The sequence below is a fragment of the Rutidosis leptorrhynchoides genome, unplaced genomic scaffold (assembly GCF_046630445.1).
Source record: "Rutidosis leptorrhynchoides isolate AG116_Rl617_1_P2 unplaced genomic scaffold, CSIRO_AGI_Rlap_v1 contig154, whole genome shotgun sequence".
Taxonomy (NCBI): Eukaryota; Viridiplantae; Streptophyta; class Magnoliopsida; order Asterales; family Asteraceae; genus Rutidosis; species Rutidosis leptorrhynchoides.
Window position 1 is genome coordinate 67,973 of NW_027266405.1, and position 22,044 is coordinate 90,016.

The window sequence follows — 22,044 nt, forward strand, 5'->3', positions numbered from 1 at the left end:
TTTATGAACCGATTTTGAACCGATCGAAAATCCGGTTCGTGAACCAGCCCGATTATGAACCGCCGGTTTCAAAATTAACAAACCGACCCTACCCCTGGTGTCACAGGTTTCCAAGCCGCTTCGTTGAACCGGCTAAAGTTGACCGGTCCGGTTCTGGGTTTGACCAGGGCCAGTTCTGATTCGATTCGGTGTCCAAACCGGCCCATGAGCAGGCGGCAAGGCTCAGCCTCAAGCAAGTTTAACTGAAAAGCTTAATTACTCAAACAAATAAAGGTTCAACAAACAACCACATAATACATGTCAAGTAGTATACAAACGTCTTGAATAACAGCCAAAATGTAAATGTTAGCACGGAATAAGTTTACTTTTAGTTTAAATGATACTAGTTGTCCTTTGGAGAAGACATTAGCCGAAGCATTTCATCCGAGGCCTGATTACCTGTGGACTGATTACTGCCAGAATACCTCTCTTCTGCAAGCAATGACTGCAAGTCGCTTCCATTGGCCAAGCTATTAAACTCGACTGCTTTCGACGGAACCGTGGGATAGCGCCGTTGGCAAAACGTCATCAGTCTCTTTATCGATTGGAGGTATTTACGCGTTGTCTCATCGTTCATAATGTGTGCCACACTATTGGTGTAAATCTTCTCACGGGCTGAACGTTCGTGGATACCGACCATAGTGACTCCAATAGGCCAGGGAGCATTACCGATGGCTAGCTTGATGTAGTGGTCCATTGCAGCTAAGTAATCTCGGTCCATGCAGCACTTAACCATGATCATCAATGCTTGACGAATGTCATCCGGAAGAATCTAAAACAAAATAAACCAACACTTTGAATTCAGTGAACATTCAACAGGTATGAAATTCTGAATTGCTATCGAGTATATAGATATGTAATTCTGAACATTCAACTGACATGAAATTCAGAATTGCTATAAAGTATACAGAGATACGATGCAATAAAAGTTGGGGTGTTGATAACACTCTCAATATACAGGTCAAAACACCAATAACTATGTAACATGCCAAATTCACTGACAAAAGAAGTTAATCAAGTCAATTAGAGAGAAAGTGACACATGCAAAGTCTCAAAGTTAGATATTGCAAATCCAGCCTCTAGACTTGATCCTCAGTTTCAAAAGTATATTCAGTTTGTCCAGCACTGCTTGAAGAACATGTGTGTGCCATACATCTTATTAAAGCGTTCCCATAATTTCGACAAACTCAACTACAGAACAATTAGGCCTAAAATCAGTTACAAGGGTCACAGACGCAAAGGAGCTATCCTTACAAAGTTAAACCCTTTATCCCAAAATCGAGTAAGATTTATAAAAGGGACAAAAATCTGACATTGCTAATAAAATCCTAGAGAAACAGAACAACCAACCCTGTTCACTAGATTGTTGAACAAGGAAACTACTGGATTTAAACGCTTGTTCAAGTTATTTCCCAACAAAGGGTTAGTCAGCATATAGCTAGATGAAAATCATATTCACATATTTAAAATCATATTCACGCAATAAAAACTAACTCAATTGGAACCTTAATGACTCGGAGATATACCTATGAAACTAGCTTGTATACTTGGATAAAAGTTCAAAAGGGCACTCACCTTCTTCCTGCAAAACTTGAATAACGGATTCAAGTACCGCTCACATTGCTTAAAAGTAGCAACGGTGGACTTCCCTTTAGCAGTCCTCCTCTCTGAATCAGGCATTGCATCCAATTCCTGCCTCCATTCATTCAGCAGCCTCTTGAAATACACCAAAATCTTATCTTCATCGCACAGCTCATCGAAATTCGATTTCATTCTCTTCGAATCCATATCATTATCGACTCCACTCGATCCTCCATCGCCGCTATGCTCGTCTTCACCACCACCACCTTCCCCGTCGTCTCCACCACCTTTCTTCCAATCCTTCCGCCGCTTCCGATCACTCGAGATTCCAGACTTCTGCCTCTTCTTCAGCTCAACGATATCGCGAAGAAAATCATTCGTCTGCCCTTCCATTATATCACTATCCACTTCGAAAATCCCCGCTTTCAATACATACTTCATCCTCTCCAACCGAGCATCGTCGTCCTCGCCGAAGAGTGTAATCGGTTGTTTAAGGAATCGGAGACGACGGATGACTTCCTGCCTCGGAAGCACTAAATTGTCGATATTACGCTCGTCGGTCAGAGATGAGGATGCGTTGGCAGCGGAAGAACTTCCGGCGGTTGCGGAGACAGCGGTGGCGGTCGCGGAGGAGGATCCGGCGGACGACGCGGAGGCTGAGACGGCGGTTGACGATGAGTTGGCGGCTGCTTGCCGTTGGGCTTTGGCTTCTAGCTCGCGCTTCTCTTGCTCTCTGAGCTTTTGGATTTCCTTCTGCTCGATTTCGGAGCGCTTAAAAAATTTCCGGCCACCGACGTCTTGGGCTAGATTCTTGCGTTTCTTGAGGAGTTCTTGCTTCAGGAGATCCATTCTCAGGTACTCCGATCAAACGATTCAGCAGAGTGTTTAAACAAAATCGATTTTGATTTTTAGGGTTTGAGATTCATTCATTCGTTATCAGAAAAAATTATGGTAAACTACATTGTACCCCTTTATTATTATATAAATATATAATTTACCCCTATACTTTAGAATCATTCGAATTAGACCCTACTTTCATTCAAAAGCGGTCAAAGTAAAACTTAGTAGTATTTCCCAAACTGTAGGCTATGTAAGAAGTATGACCATTTCATAGATAAAAAAGACTTAGAAGATTTCAAGAATGTTCCGGTACAATTGTGGAGTGGTCGGGTTGATTGATTTTTTAGTTTCTCATCTAGGAAAGGAAGGAAAGAGTGGAATCTATCTTACTTTTACGTTGTGTTCAATAAATTCAGGTAAAAGATCTCGATTGTACACATATCTATACGTCTCCCATGTCGACGATACGTTAGTAAAATGTGATGGAAAAATAATACAGGATCTCCAAATCGACTTTTTTAAAATAAAGAGATCCCCAATCTTTTTTTTCTATATAGAAATCTTCGGATATGTTCTTGAGCAACACAAATACTTTGAACTTTTTCTTTTGAACTTAATGGATATGAATATGTCCCTAATTTCTCAAACTACCTGAAGGCATCTCGACAGTTTGCCGAAAAAGGCGGCCGTCTAGGGTCCAAAAATAAATTGCTAAATGTATATATGAAAAAGACCCCAAAAATTGAGTGGAGGAAGTATAGATTCGGGTGGAATCCATTGTAACCCGTTATATCGGAATTATCTTTGTGAACTAATACATCTTCTAATCCCCAGCTTGAAAATTTACCCTAATGGTTGTAAAGATTAGATTTAATGCCCATTACAGCGATACGACAACTCAGACGTTCAATACCAGTGTTGAGTTATGGAAGTTCAATACAATCTACATATCGAGAACAAACATGGGCTCTGATATAATATACGACAATAATAAAAAATATGCTTAATTTTTTTCATCAAATTGATTAAATGTATTTAAATTGTAGATGGTATGATCAAAAGTCATCCTTTATCATATTACTATTTGCACAATTCACATTCATCATTATTTTTCGAGGCCTCATTTTCTCGTTTCGCCTAGAGCCCCACCATCTGTTGAGACACCTCTATCACTGTTTTTGAAAATTCTACGAAAAATTAGAGGAAGCTGGACTCGTTAATGGAGGCGTTGCCGAACCTCAATCGAAACTTGGATCGTAATCCTAAGCTGTAAAGTTTATGCAGCAGGGGGAAAACGAAGGGGACTCTATGCAGCCGCAAGGGGAAAATGAAGGGGGCTGCAAGGGAAAAACAAAGGGGACTCTATGTTGGAGGAGGAAAACGAAGGGGACTTTATGAAGGATGAGCAAAACGAGGAGGAAGTTGTCGTAACCATTCCAATGTTTCTTGATTTCATGCGACAACTAGAGTGGATTTGCGAAATTGACGAAAACGTCTTCGCCACGAGGTCACACATGGAGAGCCACAATTTAGTGATCCACAGGGGAATGCTCTTCCGTTACGATACGTGCCAAAATGCGTTCGCAACGATGGCCGATCGGTTATTTCATGGGTTTCACGTCTGATCGGTTATTTCATGTTTAGGTTTTAATGCGTTTTGTTGTCATTTTAGGACTTCATGCAAGCTTCCTTTTAAGTGTTCTGGTAAATGTTGATGTGTATGTTTAATTAGTTGTGGATGGTCCTAATTCGTCTTGATGCTCATTTAGTTTCCTGTGTCCCTAAGCTGTTTTTCTGTTAGTTGTGGAAGATGTTAGGTTGTTTATTTACTCACAACATATCAAATGAATTATGTCGAAACATTGTTGCCCTGAAAATATAGAATACTCTATAAACCATGTTCTGGTACGCAAACGACTCATATTTGGGACGAAAATGAACTGTATCATTTATTCAATATATGTAATTATTATTGCAATTGAAATGTTGAACAAAGGCTGAAAACTAATTTATCAATTTTTTGATCATGTCCATAAGGAACGAGAGAGGCCTTAATTTCTCATTTCGTCTAGAGCCCCACAATCTGTTGAGACGTCTCTGAAACGACCTATATAATTCAATAACTTAGGTGCGACATATTTACCCATTAATTAAAGATTTTCTAAGCCAGTGTTCATTTTTTTTTAATTGAAAATACCCCTAATGCATCTTAATATATTATGATATTCTTAATATAACATATTTTGTTTTTTAATTAAAAATTACAATTTTATTGATATTTTGAAAGATTAGTACAAGAAATTAGAACTCGATATGAGTTAGCTAAACCAAAACAAAGATATATGTTTAAAAAGGAGTTGCGTAGACTTAATCCATATATAAATGATAAACCACAACTCCTTTTAAAAAAAATCAATGTATGGAAAATTTGCGTCGAATGGAGTCGGCTCCAATAAGATGCGGAAAACCGCACATCAAGCCGGAGATAACTAACATACGGACTAACACAGACCCACAGAATAAAAACAATGCTAATTAAATAGCTTAAAATTTCTAACTAGAGAAGTGAGGACACAAGACCACGACACTCTTACATCAAGGATCCAATCATCGTCATATGAGGAGGGGGTCATATATACAAACACGCAGAGATACATCAGGATGAGCAAAACAAATAAAAAAAATCTAAGGCAAAACATTCACAAACCAGAATCGAACCGATCCCATCGGTAGACAACCAACCATGCCGAGACCTCGATAAAATGAAACATCGTGAGATATCCAACAGACTGCCAAGAAATGAACCACAGAGACACTGCGAGGAAGACATATGCGGCCACCTAGATCGTACATGAACCATAAAGACGTCATGCCAACCAACAAAATCCGAGCTCCGACCAACCACCATCGCCCACCGCTCCATGGCTGCTTCAATGCATCAAAGAGAGGAGGAGAGTTCGGGAATGCCGAGAAAATAGACCCCCAACACTCTCTAGATCATATAGAGAGGCCAGAGATGGCCAAACCCTCTTGCCGCCTCTGGCCGCCACCTGTCCGCCGGAGATGGAGTCGAGAGCCGCCAGAGATGAGGGAAGATGGAGGTACCACCCTACTTCTAGTCCTTAACTCTGTTAAATTTTATTATATATGCCTAATACACCAATCAGATTTTGCCACAAGACAGCTCATTTAGCATAAATGCTAAATCTACATTTGGGTCTTTATATTTAGTATTAAAATTTGAAAATATCCAAAATATTATTACTTAACAAAATTAACCTCAAATATTTTTTTTTCACATAATCCAACACATTTTTTATTAGACATATACGTACATACATATACAGGATGTTTCCGGCATTATATATATGTGCAAACAAACATTCAGAAAACTTAATTGATAAATTGCACAAACTACATGGAATGATAAAGAAAACAAATTAAAAAAGCACACGTACAAAAGTAATTTAAACAAATATAAATGGAAGAAGCAAATCAAAAAGATAATGAATCAAACTCGCATGTAGATGATCACATCACACAATTATAAGGTGGACACATCCGATGGAATTGATAATTATTTATCGGCACATTCGAAGCGATGGACGTTCTTGTGATCACATTGGTCAAGCATCGCGTTAATCTTAAGAGGGATGTTAACGTTAACGATCCCATAAAGAAGGCCGAGCTTAATGTTCATGCAGATACAAGCGGCTACTTCGAGGTCGAGAAGTCCTTTAATAACTGAACAACATGGCACTGTCGGAGGGTTTCCGATCGTGGCGTTAACGAGACCGTTGAGGACGTTAATGCAAACGCCCAACCTGATCATATCCATCGAGCACTTTGTGTTGTTGGAATTAGTAGTGCTGGGAGTTTTACCACTACTACTACTTGAATTGGAGTGAGACTTACTCGGACTAGGACTCTCCGTGCAGTTGGAAGACTTGTTGTTAGAGCTACTGGACTGGACGACTCGAGGAGCCGAGCTGATCAGGGCGAAGAATACAATGTTCAAGGCGAGGAGAAGAGCTGTTTTTGAAGCCATATTACTTTACTATTGCTAGCTAGTAAAATATTGTATGGATATAATTAATTACTAGCTAGTTCTTGTGTTAATTAGCTTGATTTAGAGGAACTGTCCTTGGGTCTTATATAGATAGATATATTCACAAATGATGATCATATACTATTGGTAATGGAATGTGGCATCCACGTTGTGGAATAAAACATCTGGAAAAAATATTTTTGCAGATTTTGAGTATTTCACGTTTGTCATTCATTTGATAGATCTTTTTCTCTTCCAGCCAATTGATTCCTTACCTAGCTAATTTTTTATGTTGCGCGCGGGGAAGACATATATATAAAATAATATATATGCATGTTTTCTCAACCAACCAAATAACTCTTCTGTTGTTGAAGAGGGATCGACTCTCTAATGACGCAATTTTAAAAAATAATTATTCTATTATATTGGGGTTTTGTTCAATTAGTGAATATCAATTTTTCATCCGTGAGATGAGGGGTTCGAATCTTACAATTCGTACACTCGTAATGTAATAAGAAAAATAAAATTCCCTCAGCCACTTTTTATATAGAAAGTCTAAAAATAACATGACTATTGTAATTTTATTTTTTTACAAAATTCATAATACAAACCCAAAATAAGTAGTATAGATTTTGGAAAATTATTAGTTTGAGTGTAGTGTTTTGTAAGAAATTTATTTTGGTGATTAAATATAAAATAAATTATTAGGAATGCATTTTGAATTTTTTTATATATTTTGGAATTTATAAAAAAAATTAGTTCAAGAGTATTTTAAATTGTATGAAATTAAAAAAATATTTATCATGTACAGTAAAACCTCGATAAATGAATACTCTTAGGACCAGAAAAAAATATTCGTTTAGCGAAATTATTTATTTATCGATAAATGAATTTTTATTCATTTAAAGGTTTTTTTTATTATGCATTAGAAGAAGATATCGAAGGATTAACGGATGTCATTTCTAAATTACAATATAGAAATATGATGGACGTCGAACATCTTTTGAACTATCCTAACGAGAATGATGTCGTTATGGAATTGCCTACAGACGATGAAATTATTGAGTGTATTGAATGATGAGAATGATCCAGAACCAGATGATAGTAGCATCACATAAAATGTGTCATCAAAAGAAGCATATCAAGCAGTAATTACCTTACGGAACTACTTTCTACAACACGAGCAGAATAATCCTCAAATTTTGCTGGCGCTAGAAAAAATAAAGAATGAGATGAATTTTGGTGGGAAAAAAAAGCAAAAAAACTATAGACTCATTTTTTGTAAAAGAATGACTTATTGTATGAACATTGTTGCTTGAAAAGAAAAATCAAAAAAAAAAAATTTATATATATATATATATTTTTAAAATGTGATGATTATTCATTTATATTTACCTAGGGTCTTTAAGGATTTCAAGAAAATTATTCAATAATGCATTTAGCGAAATTATTCATTTAGCCTCTTAGCCCAAATCGAGATCGAAAAAAATTATTCATTTGTCGAGGTTATTCATTTATCGAACATTCATTTATCGAGGTTTTGATTTTTTACTCTAAAAAAATTTGGCCTACATATACTTTAATTTTGAAAAAAAAAAAAAAAAAAGTGGAAAATTGGGCATACCAAACACCAGCCCATACCCGTCATGTAATGGGCCTTTCTAAAGATAATGTCTAAAATCCGGCCCCGTCTATTAGGAGTCCATGACCATATACTATAGGGTGTCTTTTTTTTTTTTTTTTTTTTTTTTTTTCTTTCTTTCGAGGATGATCTACTATAGTTGAATCCGTAAAATTTGAGTACACATGAGAATTGCTAGGACCTACTAATCTATCAACAGAAAAATAGGACAAAAAGCTCTACAAGTTGTGCCTTGCTCTTATAAGGACTAGTTGGAAAGTTTCCAAATATGAGGTCTAATACAAAATTGACATCCATGTACATTTGGTGAGTCACATTAATATTCTTTTAAAAATTCTCTCTTCTCAGCTACCATTTATGTATATAGATCAATTATAGCTTGGCAGCATTATAGAAATGGAGAAAGATTTGGAGCTCTAGCTAAAAGAAAGGTAAGTCAGTGTTGGCCCCGCTCCCGACCGTCTCGACCGATCGGAAACGGTGCCTACTATACGTTCGTTAACTTAGCTTAACTTCATTTATTCATTACTTAAAATATAACGTCAAATCGATCACAAAACATAATTATACAAATTAAGTCTTTGCGGAAAATAAATTACATAATTATTTAAAATAACACATTACTTATAAAATATTGAGAAAGAGTCATAATGCCGCAGAGCTCACCTTATTCGCTATCGTATAACGCTGAACGCCACTAGCTTCTCTTTCAGAAACTACCAACTCAACTTGAAGAGAAAAAAACATGGGATTTTCGAAAACGTAAGCTATAATGTTTAGTGAGGTTTTATTGAAAACATTTTCTTGAAATATCTTTATGAAAATCTTTGAATTCATAATCATTATAAAACACTTGTCATTAATAATTCCTCGAAAACATCTGTGGAAACTCATCGAACCCTTTCTGTGAAAAATATTAGGAACTACAACAGAAGCGACCTACTATAGTTTCCTAATAACCTCGACACCCGTCACCATGGGTATAAATAATCAAGCTCCAACTAGGGAGGTCGTACCCTCTGATCAGACCGTCACCATGGGGTCGCAAGGACCAAGTACTATGTGGGCGGATTGGGTCGACCGAATCCTTTGTGAAGAAAACGTTTGTATTGGGTTCGCGTATATATCACTTGCTTTAAACCTCGTCGTTAAGAAGCAATTTAAAACTTTGCTTTAAGGATTTTGAAGGTTCTCTTCAATTTTCTAAAGTATAATACATAACTACGCCGTATATTTTAAATAACTCATAACCTCGATATAATCATAAATTACGGCCTAGTAATATATATATTATAAAGCATCAACATATTTGCATAATGAAAAAGAAAGTAACACTCACCTTATATTGCTCCTCGAATCGATCCGTCCGTTTAGTGTGAAATTTAGTGACCTATCGAATATCGATTATTAATTTCGTAAGTACTAACGCTAAATGGAAAATTACTCGAATTGAATCCTATGCGTCACACTCGTCGCAGTAATCCTAATTTTAAAATTAAATATTATTCCAATTTATTCTATTTTGATAATTATCTTAAAGTCATTTATTTAATTTAATTATTTAATTAAATATTTATGTAATAGAAAAATATTATAAAAATTTACATAATATCTCAAGTAATTGAAAATAATATTATAACATTTCTAAATAATTTCCAAACTGAAATATTACTTTAAATAATTTTAGAAACACTTAGTTATATTTAAACTATTTATTATAATTTTAATTAATTCATAATTTAAAATAAATTAAATTGGAACTCTAAAAATTCTGAATTTTTGATATTATGTTCAAAATAATATTTTTAGTTTACTTTAAAAATTTGATAATTTTTGGACCAGTAGAAATGATTTTATTTGGTTCGGAATATAAGATAGGTTCGGTTTTTTAAAATAACGAGAATAACTTTTGACTTAAAACTGACGCGTTGGTATTTTTGTAAATAATTTAAAAACAGAAGGTATAATTGACTTTGAACGTAGGTGCGGATGATTTAAAATCAAACTGATCTGATCAGGTTGAATCAAACCGAATCGAATCGAGTTAAACCGAAAGAACCGTTTTTTATGCCGTAAAAAGACAATAAAACCATTGACGTTTTATTTGACCGGAAACATTACGTTAATATTTTTGTAAATACGTTAAACTTAAAAGAATAGTTTAGTCTTTTAAAGATAAAATAGATTTTTCTTGATTTGTTATAAAAAGGATTGGACCCATTTCCTACTTCTTCTTCCTCCGTCTCTTCCCCGTCGCCTTTCTCTGCCATTCGGCGAATTCGCCGGAGACGACCGTCTCCGGCCCAAAGCTCTGCCGTTACCTGTAGCTTCCGTCACGGGGAACTCATATCTAAGATTATTTTTCTCTGATTTTGATTCGTTAATCCTTAATTTCGATTATAGTGAATTAGGGTTCTTCGTATAAATTTGGGGATTTTTCCTAATCTTTATATATGTTATTCTACTCCTTCTCTCAATCCTTTCTACATAAACATCGACTTAAATAACGTTCTAATTTGGGCTGAATTGAAATTTAAGGTTTCGGATTACTTACTGTTATACTTGAATTCGATTGTTCTGTTAATGATTGGCTTTGGTACAAGTTGTAGACGTCGAATTGAGGCTCAATTTGGCTGAGAACGGCGACTTAGTCCGTGACTCTGTCTTGACTTGCCGTCGACTGAGTCCCCTCCGGTTGGCTGCTGGCTAAGCGGCGGTTACGGTGGTGTTCAGTGAAGGGTGGAGAACTCGATTGAGGTATGATTTTCTATTTCTGGAAAATTAATATTTTTGGTGTTCTCTGCTTTAACGAATACTTGCTGTGATGTTGAGTTAACGATTATGTAATGATGCTTTGCTGTGAACTAATGCTGTGGTGTGCTTATAATGTGATAGGAAGCCGAAATTTGATTAGATAGGGCTGCTCTAGATGTAGAATATTGGCAGTAGGTTTGTAGAAAAACTTGGTAATTGCTTTGTCTTGTTTTTGTTTTGTCAAATGGTAGGTTTTGGCAGTGATGATTCTACCGGTCTGAATATGAACTTAAGGCTGTCAGGAGTGTTGAAAATGGCTATTAGTAATGTCCAACATTTTTGGCTTGCAGGAAAATCAATTTGACTTATTGTGATTTGTTTAGTGTAGAATTGTCTTGTCAATTGGATGATTTGGTGTGTTTTGATCTTGCCGGATTGAGTCAAACTATGGCTGCCAGGATTTCTGAAATGGCAGTACAGATTTTTCTAATTTGGTAGGCTAGACATGTGGGAAGAGATATGCTTCTTGATTTATTATTTTGTTTAGTGTAAAATTTGTCAAAGGTTGATTTCTTGTCTTGGTTTTGCAGGCTGCCAGGGAAAGTATTGTAAGGCTGCATTGACTTGATAAAAAGCTGCCGGTTGGAAATGTGGTAGTATTTAGTGTAGGTTCTCTTGTAATTGGTAGGTAGTATTAATTGTAGGAAAATGTAGTATTTGTATATAGGAAGTCTCTTGTAAATTGTTGTAATATGGTATTGTAAAATGAGTGATCAAGATGTATAATCGACTTGTATAACTTTCTTGTAGCATTACTTAGTGTAGAAAGAAAATCTAATAATGTATATTAGCTACACAAAACTATACGTCTCAATTCGGAATCTAGCGTTACTTGTCGTAGAAGTAATAACACATAACGTAATTTTCGAAATTAAACTCAACGTAGAAAATCGAAAAAAATGGGTCGTTATAGTCAGAGACCCATGCTCATCGTTTTTTAGGGTTTTTATTTTCCTTTGCATATGGCGCAACCCATCAAGGTTGTTCATTTGAAGCCAAAAGGTCACGAGTTCGAATCACGAAAAATTATCTTGAAAATTGCAAAGAGAAGGTTACATACTACTTCATAATCCCCATACTCCCTTAAAGACGTGGGGTTTATTCTTTTGTAGTTTACTCCCTCCGTATCAAAATATATGCAGTTTTGAGACTTATCTTTTGTATCATAACACTTGACTTTATCATATTTTTATCCTTATTTACTCTCCCTTAAAAGCACATTTCTCAAGACTTGCAAATACTTTTTAGCCTGATCAGCAATTCCTTGTTAAGGCATGTGAAAAAATAGGAACAAAAAGGTGGGAAGCGTTTAGGACAATTGATATATATCTTGTTTGTTTTCAACTATTGTATGCTAATAATTATAGTTGTGTATCTATTGATAGCTAGATACATTGTGGTGGAAGATGAGTTACCCACTTTGATTCATGTTTTGAAGCTAAGAATAATCGATTCGAGCAAGAATTTTTTTCATATATGGAATATTGTCTGCCATTTCTTTATTTCTCTACTTGGAAACCATTAATTATTCCAACATTAATGAGTTCAAAAGATATATAGATGTAGTTATATTCAATACAACTAAATCATGGTGTTTGACTAGTGTTCTGTTGTGTATACCCTACAACTCCATTAACTAGCAATTGTACTGAGTGTTGATCGATCAAACAAATATCTAAAAAGCTCAAACATATTTCTTAATTACAATGGATTTTGTATTAACTAAACTCAAGTTATAACTTCATCAAACTGTGTTAATTAATTGTGTACATATCAGGCATTAGGAAAAATACTAGGTAAAAATTAATAAAGTGAAACCTTAGAGACAAATTAAAGTGGAATGGAACGTAAAATCATGTATAACTAGGATGATGTGGGGGCGGTGCCGTGGATTGAATATTCCACATAGGTGTAGATATTGGTCGTATCGTCCTATATGTCCATATGTATTGTGATAGGACTGATTCAACAAGAGAATAATATACGTATGTATTTTTTTAATTTGGAACGGATGGAATATATGGAACACTCCTCTTTGAGAAAATTTTTATTACCTTAAATTTATCAAATTTTCATGTATTTTAGGACAAATTTTCTAGATTTTTTTACTATTTATATTTAATTCAAACTAATGATAATATTAGCCATTTTTAGTTTGATTTTGCTAAGTTTTTGGCACTAATTTAGTGTTTTTGGAGTGATGATCCAACTCTTTATACATTTTTCAAATCGATACGATATATGATACGTTGGTCACCGATACACGACCTGTGTATTGTGATTTGACAACTATAGTAAGCAATAAGGAGAAAAATGTTGAATGTGTGATAGTGTTATAAGTTGTCCAATTAGTATTGGGCTATTGGATTTCGATTGTCCATTTAGTTTTGGACTAGGATTTTGTCATTAGGAATTACTCAGCTCTTTCTAAGAATAGGAGTCGAACTTTTTATTCAATTTCAATTTCATGATCTTTTTCCTTTTTTATTTTTTGCATTCTTATCACTTCAAAACCAACATATAATTACATTAATGCATTCTTCGTCAAGACAAGGCATGCTAAATTTATGGGACAGGAATATTTATTGGTTTTAATTTGGTATATATCTCTTCCATGTACTCATAATAGTAAAACTTAATATGAAGAGAGAGGGAGGTAATAAAGTAGCTCATACTTTAGTTAAATTGAACTCAATTTCTCCGTGTAATGTTTTTTGGTTTTTGTTTGTAGAACTATTTTTTAAGGTAGTTGAATTTGTCCGTTTAGACGTTATTTATGAATTAATCATGGTTTACTGCCGACCTTCTTTATGCCATTTCTTTTTCATGATCAAGATGAATTTAGCTTGACCTACCAAAAAGAATGACTAGTTATAAGCATGCGCATAATATCTTGGAATCATATTTCTCGTTAGGAGAAAGCAACTAGCTAGATAGCCATTAATATGATCCCGACATAGATTAGTTTCATCGGAAGATGCTAATGAGATATATGCCCGAAAAACCTAAAAAGATAGCTAGCTAGCATGCTTATATATTGCCTAATACTGCTGATGATAGTAACATAATGGAAGTGTTTTGACCTTGTCTCTTATCTTAAACCTGTTTTAATGATCTAATCAGCATTATTGGTGGTGAACAAAGGAAAAAAAAAAGGATTTAAAAGATCGAGATCTTAACAATTTGTTCACAAAATAATTAAAACACCTTTTTCCATAAAGTCTACTTAATCCTTTAGAAATTCAATTGTTTTTTACTTTGCCATTTGCCACTTTAGACTTTGAACTATGGAAACTTTACATTGAATTCATTTTTTTTTCCTTTCAAAAATGAATATTAACTAATTGACTCTCTCAAAGAGTACTTTAGCAATATGCAAATTGATGGTCCTAAAGATCACAATGAGCAGTGTAGTAAGAAGCTTTTGCTACATAAAGAAAAGTTTGCTTCAGATCATAACTTGTCTCGTCGGATGAATCCTGGAGAACTATTTGAGCAAGCTCTTGCATCTCGGAATCAGCTTCCGCCACCTCCTTACCATTTTCTTCAACCTAAAATCGAATTCGGAAAGAAAAATTGTTTGTTAGGATTATACTTTCAATGGATTATAAATGAGTCAAGAATATTACAAAAATAAATTTTTCTGAAAAAAAAAACCTAACCCTAAAAATAGTAAATGAAATGTATGTGCTCTTACTGATCACAAGATGGAGGATTCTAACTCTAGGAAAACCAATTATGATCGACTACATTTTCAATATTCCTCTCATGGTCCACTCAACGAATATTTTCTAAATTATATCCTAATATTATAATAGATAATCACTAATTAACTAACTAGGATTCCGCTTTAATTTCATTTATGGTGGCTAGATAAGCAAATGAAATGGACATTTTCTTCTTCTTTTTTTGGGAATCAAGGGAAATGTAGATCCAAGATATTCATACTTTACAAAAACATAAATAAAAATTAATTGGTTCAGGATGTTTGATGCATGCAAGTTTCCTAATTTCCTATTGGATATGATGGTTTCCACCATTTATTGTTTGTACAAATACTGTAGGTAATCTAGGATTTGATTCTCTTTGAATATCTATTCCATTGGTCACGACTCACGAGTCTATAAGCAGGGACGAAATTTAGACATATCCCAAAAGGCAAATGGGACATAAGTTATCACATAGAGATTTGAGTGACATCTCAAAATGCAAAATGTGTGAACTAGGCTAGAATTTCTTGGGTGGAGGAGCAAATCACTTTGTAGAAGTAACTAACAAAGGAGAACACGACATGATACTTTGACAAAGGAGTCTTCAAATATGGGAAAAGAACAAACACTAGGCTAGGATTTTTTCCATACCTAGCTAGCAAGCATGAATAATGAATAATTTAATTATTAAGATTTGATATGGCAAATTGTATATAGTAAGCTCGTACGTACTACTAACCTTATTGTGTGATTGGAAATTCCCAAGCTTTTGGAATATTCTGTTGGTAAGGTCTAAAAAGTTTTTTGTATAGTGGATGATTCATCGGAATCGAACGCCCGCCGGCGAGATTTATCGTTTGCACCAGCAACTCTCCGGTTGTATTCGGAAGCTTGTTGTCACCCTCCTCTAGCCATCTCATTAGCCAATTTTCCCACTACACAATCAGAAAAATCATTCAGTAATTTACAGATAATTTCCGTATTCTACCTTCGTATTCTAATAGTAGTCATTTTTAGTTGTTTTACACTGCATACCGATGTCACTAAGTTAGACAGAGTGAGTTGATGGTAAATTCAGAAACGATACATTGAAATTCTAAAAATAACTACTATCAAAGACAAAGAAAACTTAAAAAACGATTATTATTCGTATACTAGGAGTATCAAACTAGTTCGAAAGAATCTATTTTATTTAACCGTCGGTAGTTCGAACCTTAGTTAAACCTACCATGCATGAAAAATACTATAACGACCAAATAATCAATTATATATATAGATTAAGTTATATATATAATATACTCACAATATTATAAAGAGAGTGGCTAATGTCATGACCATGAGCCACAAGTGCATCCAATGAGAGATGGTTCAGGTTCCCAAACAAGGTCTTAGAAAGACGTCCGTGGCCTGCTTTGTTCTGCACCATCCACCTGCAATAACAAGAAAAAATAAATAAGAATCAAATCAAATAAAATCAAATGAACTTTTTAGTCTACGAAAAGTTCCAATCAAAGTCGATCACTGAAAATTTTGCAATTTTTAACTTCGAGGATTCAATATCCAATACCCAATAATTGAAATTGGAAGATATGTAGGAATATTCTTGGAACTACAACTTTTGTTGCACCAGCTTTTTTTTTTTATATATAACTAATCAAATACTGTTTCGATGCAGCCAAAAATTACAAGTATTGCATGGCGTTTGTGGTGTACTATTAATTTGATCATTGGTTAAAAAAAAACTTGATCGCAATCTCCACTACTAATTAGAAAAGTTGCGGGCACTTAATTTTAGCATAAGACGTTTTGTGATTCATCACTAATTCACTTTGCGACATAGCTAAAGTTAGGTACAATGCATATGTTAATCCATAAAGAAAAAAAGTATAATCAAGAAAAAACTACTATAGACTATTATATGCACAAAAATTTACGAACACTTAAAAACATGCATTATAAATTCTCAAATTAGTATAGATAATATATATATATATATATATGCTTAACTATTTTTTATTTGAAACTATATAATATATATGTCATTTTCTTCAACTTTTTACCTAAATATCATGGCATAATTTTCCCATTAATTAACTAATACTAATGATACTATGATTAAAATAAATTTGTTTGCAACTGAATAAGAATCATAAATTACCTTCCATTACGGCCATAATCACGAGCACTAATTTTGTTCTTGAAGTCATTAATAAAATCTCGTCTCTGCTCCATGGAAGTTGTTTCCTTGTTGAAAAACCATGAAATAGCTTCAATTAAAGCGGCTGTTTTAGCCCAAGCAAGCCTCTCTTTGGACCTCCCAGGTTCGTAAATGCTGGCTGATGCCACAAAATAATTCAGCAAAAGGTTTCTCTTGCTCAATCCCCAGTCTCCAAGTCTATTTTCTTCATACCACCTGTGTATAAAATTATATACTATTTAAATTAATCACACATCATTAGGTTAATTAAATTGAGAAAGTTTCGTAAGACTGCCTCCGTCCACAAATAAATGTAAGTGGATGACTGTCATTTATTTGGGATGGAAGAAATATTAAATTACTCTCTCCGTCCGAAAATGCATGTCTCTTTATATTTTCGGGCAGAGGTATGTACATACCTATGGATACCCTGCCATTCAACATGGTGCAAAGCTTGGATATTATTGTAATCCATTTTCGCTAGCTCGAGATAAGTATTGTTGTTAACGAATGGCATCCTGCAAAAATTTCACAAATAATATTTTAAAACTTTAAACAAATTGATATAAATCAAGAAAATTAGTATGTTAAACTCGATTTAAACAAAATTAGTTTTAAAATTTTGCTAAAGAGAAATATATAATACCTGTAGAGTGTTTTGCCTATCCAGACGTCATCGTCGCCACCGTACTGGTCGATATAAAACCTAGCCTCAACTCTAGGCAAATTTGCATACCATGGAACATCCAAAGCATAACCCACCTGTGTAAATTGTCATAATTACACTGATTAGGAGTATCATCATTAATTAGGGAAAATTAAAGTAAAGGAGAGAATGAGTACTGTTTAAGTCTTTTCTTCTTTGTTAGCAATTCGTGGCATGATACTCTATACTAAATTAGTACTGTTACTCATAATTGCAACATGGAGTTCCAAGCTATATCCTTTTTAATGGGCATCAAAATCATGGCTTGTCAAAATGATAAATACTTGTGACATGCTTTTGTGGACCATATTGTGTTACAAGTATGTCTCAAATGATTGTTCAAACAATTTTTTTAACTATAGATAAAAAAAGGAAATAATATTTTAATTATAATATATGGTGGGGTATTATGTAACTATAAGGCCCCTACATACATGATCTCTGTGCCCATGACTAAGAATTTGACCTGGGTCCCTGTCTTCTCTAGGAACATTTATATATAATTAAGCAACAAATTAGGAAATATATAGTTTTAGATTTTTCCAGCACCGATAAAGGAATTGTATTGAACTCATCAAATTTATCTGATGACTTGAATGAGCCAATGAAAAAGTGAGTTCAAAAGTTCGGCTTTTAGATTTTGAACCATACCTCGCCAGGCAAGTCCTTGGTTATTATCCATTTATCGAACAATTCATTAGCAACTAGTCTCTCTTTTAGGAATTTTAGTGAGAATTGTTGAGCATCTGCTAGGATTTTTTCTCCAGGGAATTGGAGTTGAGATGCTCTGTACAAGTTGTACATTCCTGTGACTGCCTGGTTTGACTGTCCGACAAAGCAGAAGAAATCGTCGTCTTTCTTGAAGTTCTTAAACACATCTGCAAATTAATTTTAAAACCCAAAAAATGTATTAACTATTTTCTTGAGTAGTTAATGAGATTAGTTATATAATTAGAGATTTAATTACCAGCAGAAACATTATAGCCATGTAATCTTAGCAGCCTGAATCCCCATAGCAGTGTCGTCTATATCCTGAACTCGCGTGTTTCTTGCCCAACATATTCCTACATCAGTCCAATATCTGCAAAGGGTTTTTTTTTTTTTTTTTTTTTGGAACAAAAAATATAGAAACTGTTATGAACAATCAGAAAATTATTTGAAATAATTAAGGACATGTCCCTTTCATAATCTCATTTCCACAATGATCTAAGAAAATGGTAATTGATCGATACTTTAAAGGACTGGGAGAACAGTAGCCCTCCTATTTCCAATATGTTCCATGTATATCTATGAAATTTAATTTCCAAAATGCATGATAAGTACATCGTCTTGAAATGTATCCCGATCAAAGTTATACAATTAATTGACAAGATCATATTACCTGTTAACATAATCCATGCAATCTTTTATCTCAGATTTAAAGTATCTAGAAATTCCTAGCCGTTGCAAGCGATCAACAACCCACATGTGTTCGAACATGTCAACAGGGTGCACATTAGGAACTGAAAAGGAAAAAACATATATTTTATTATATATTATACACTATATGTACAAACTAATAGATAGACCGTTTTAAAAGTTCATCTGCAGAAAAAAGCACCGTCTGTTCATCAATCATTTCCTTATAAAAGTTACTAACAAATATACCTAAACTAAAGTGATACATAAAATAATCAAAGGTAGATTAAATGAATATGTACACATATAGCTAGAAATAGATAAGTTGAGTAATAATGATTACCTCCTCCATGAAACTTATGGACAGCATTATTCAAGTAATTTAAGCAGTTGTCATCTTTAGTTTGCATGAGTGCAAAAGCAGTGGAGGATGGAGAGAATAGGAAAGAGCCATCTTTACACTGCAATTTCAATAGCTTTTCCCAATCAAGTCCGCCTGTAATTGTCGACATTCCTTCTAAGCTATGGAGTAGAGTTGTGGGCACATTATGCATTATCTCTTTTGGTATCCTATCACACATCACACGCACACAAAAACACAATTATTACTCAAAGACACACAATCTAGTTAATCATACTACAAATATCTAAAGCTACTTAACTTTAATTCCATATATATAATTAAAGCTAGCTACTTCACCTTTGTTTATGTTTACTTTATAATCATATCGGGTAATTTTTTAAACTTAATTAATCTAGCTAGCTAGGGCACCAAAAGAAATCATTCACTATTTCGCTTAACTAATAGCATGATGCGTGTCGACATAGAATAGTCTGGTTGTAACGGAATTATATCTTACGTAAAATTACCCATAAATCGTGAGTTCAAATAAAGTAGGTTTATGTCCGTTATCGATAAGTGTCGCCCTATATGGAATCTTTTACAAGATCTTTTAACCAATTTTTGCTAAGATGTAGGAAATCATGTGTACGTACAACAAAATTAGTAATATATCTAACACGATCTAATTATAAATTTCTAAAATTCGTTTTTTAGAAATTGAACTCACATCCTCACACATGCATAACCGTTAGTAAGATATACAGACATAAATGAAAAACTATATATATTTATATATAACCCAAAATTAATACCACCTTCGTATGCAAAATATAAACTCAAATAAGCATATAATTGATACCCTAATTAAGGCGACTTTGTTTGTAAATAAATATAATATGTACCTGGTAAGCTTTAGGTATCTCTTTGCATAAATTTCTTGCAACACAGGAGAATCTTGAGGAACATCTATACTTAGACTTCGAGCTATTTCTAGAAGAGAAGGGAAAGCAACTTCGAAACCAATTGGCATGTGCTCAGAATTCTCTTTTTCAAGCTCACTTATATTCTCATTAAAAAACTTTATTCCTACAGCCAAAACAAATAATAATTATATTAATTAAATACTACTTAAGCTCTGATTAACATGCCCTCAATCATAAGTATAATAATAAATATTTTAGTATCAAAAGAAATATAAAATATTGTTTTTAAATACCTTTTTGGCATTTTTCAGGGTGAATATTCCAAGTTTTTAAAGCAATAACACAAGCTAAAGTATTCATCAAACGGTCATGAGCTGAGTAGATTTCACGGTCACCCCAAGAACCGTCAAGCAGCTGATTGTTAGCTATCCATTGTAAGCTTGACGGGAACTGAGGCTTTCCGTTACCGTCAACGTCTTCCACCATAGCCACCCAAGCTGTGTCGTATGCTGAGATGGTTATCTCCCCGTCCTCCATTGATCCCAAAATGGATTTGATCATAGTTATACGTTCTCTTATCTCATTCGATATCAAAACCTGAAAACGAAATTTAATAGTTAAATTAAGCTGTAAACTGGAAGTCTTAATTAGGATTTAATGTTGTTTGTTAGTGAGTGATCATGGAAAATCACCTCATCAAAACCTTGTCGTTTTATGTCATCAGTCTCAACAATCCCGTGCCATTTTATTTCTGACAAACCACTTTGTAATACATCCACGTAATCTGAATAAAAGTTATTTGAATTGATTTAAATAAAAAAAAAAAAAAAAAAGAAGCGGTTCATATATATTTTTTATATATATGAATAATATCACAAAGTTATCAATTGAGCTTTTTACCTTGAGAAGGAGATTTGGATATCGCAGTGCATCTTGCATCATACCGTTTGTCTTTGACACAAAATGGCCAAACACTAGTACCTATATATATATAATTATAAAGTATATGAATTAATTTAATTTAAATTTGTAATCATTTGTTATAGTGGCAACAATCGATAGCGGTGAAGCCAGTTAAGTATAGGAAAAAAGTGGTTTTGACTCCATTTTCTGGAGAAAGTTAATGTTGGTCATGAAATTTTTTAAAAAAAAAATTAAGTATTTTTTTCTATTTTTAAAAAAGAAAATCAAAAGATTTTTTTTCTTTTTCTGTCTACCAACCACTATTAAACACTGTTACTTAGTGCTATCTATCTTTGCCACTACACGCATTCTTTGTTAAAACCCACTAAAACATTTATGATCTGATCAAATTCTCCCTCTTTTTTTTTAAAAAAAAAAAAAACTCTTTTTTTTAATCCAAAATGCATATAGAAGAATAATCGCACAAAAAAAAAAAAAACCCTTAGAATTATAACACTTAAAAATCAAAACTTTTATATGACATGCAAGTTGGATTTCTGATCGAATCGGATTGGATATCTAAGAATTAACTAAGCTTACCACCTGGGAATTGTTTGGTGGAGAGAGAGGACTGCGTGGCGGCGATGGGGAGGAGAAGAGAAAAGTTGGTTTGAAGAAGAGAAACCATGTTTTTTTTTTTCTTATAAAATGTTTTTTGTGTTGCTATGAAGAGGAAGGAAAAAGTTGTTGGCTTTATATATATAGGGAGACAGAGGAGAGTGAATGAGATGATCTGGTATACGGTGAATACAAAAGAAGAAGACAGAACCGACTTCTCAGAGATTCGTGCTAATAGCTTGCATGGGATCAAACCAAAAGACTTAAGTATATAAGAGATTT

At 33.9% G+C, this 22,044-nt stretch overlaps 3 protein-coding genes across 3 annotated transcripts; all 3 read right to left on the bottom strand.

Moving 5' to 3' along the window:
- Positions 1-382: 382 nt before the first annotated feature.
- LOC139881431 (uncharacterized) lies at positions 383-2,469 on the bottom strand. The gene is made up of 2 exons (XM_071865902.1): positions 1,615-2,469; positions 383-811 (listed from the first exon to the last, which is right to left on the bottom strand). Exons 1-2 carry the CDS (start codon positions 2,467-2,469, stop codon positions 383-385), a joined length of 1,284 nt encoding a protein of 427 aa, XP_071722003.1.
- A 3,568-nt stretch (positions 2,470-6,037) lies between these two features.
- LOC139881436 (putative lipid-binding protein AIR1) lies at positions 6,038-6,508 on the bottom strand. The gene has a single exon (XM_071865906.1). It carries the CDS (start codon positions 6,506-6,508, stop codon positions 6,038-6,040), a length of 471 nt encoding a protein of 156 aa, XP_071722007.1.
- A 7,796-nt stretch (positions 6,509-14,304) lies between these two features.
- On the bottom strand, positions 14,305-21,211 carry LOC139881437 ((-)-kolavenyl diphosphate synthase TPS28, chloroplastic-like). Its single transcript, XM_071865907.1, is given in 16 exon segments — positions 14,305-14,355; positions 14,357-14,515; positions 15,442-15,609; positions 15,978-16,104; positions 16,833-17,087; positions 17,291-17,389; positions 17,518-17,633; positions 18,229-18,455; positions 18,545-18,587; positions 18,589-18,658; positions 18,959-19,079; positions 19,319-19,545; positions 20,221-20,404; positions 20,535-20,838; positions 20,934-21,025; positions 21,142-21,211. Coding segments are annotated over 14 exon segments (2,115 nt in total). The 5' UTR covers positions 20,803-20,838; positions 20,934-21,025; positions 21,142-21,211.
- Positions 21,212-22,044: the final 833 nt, after the last annotated feature.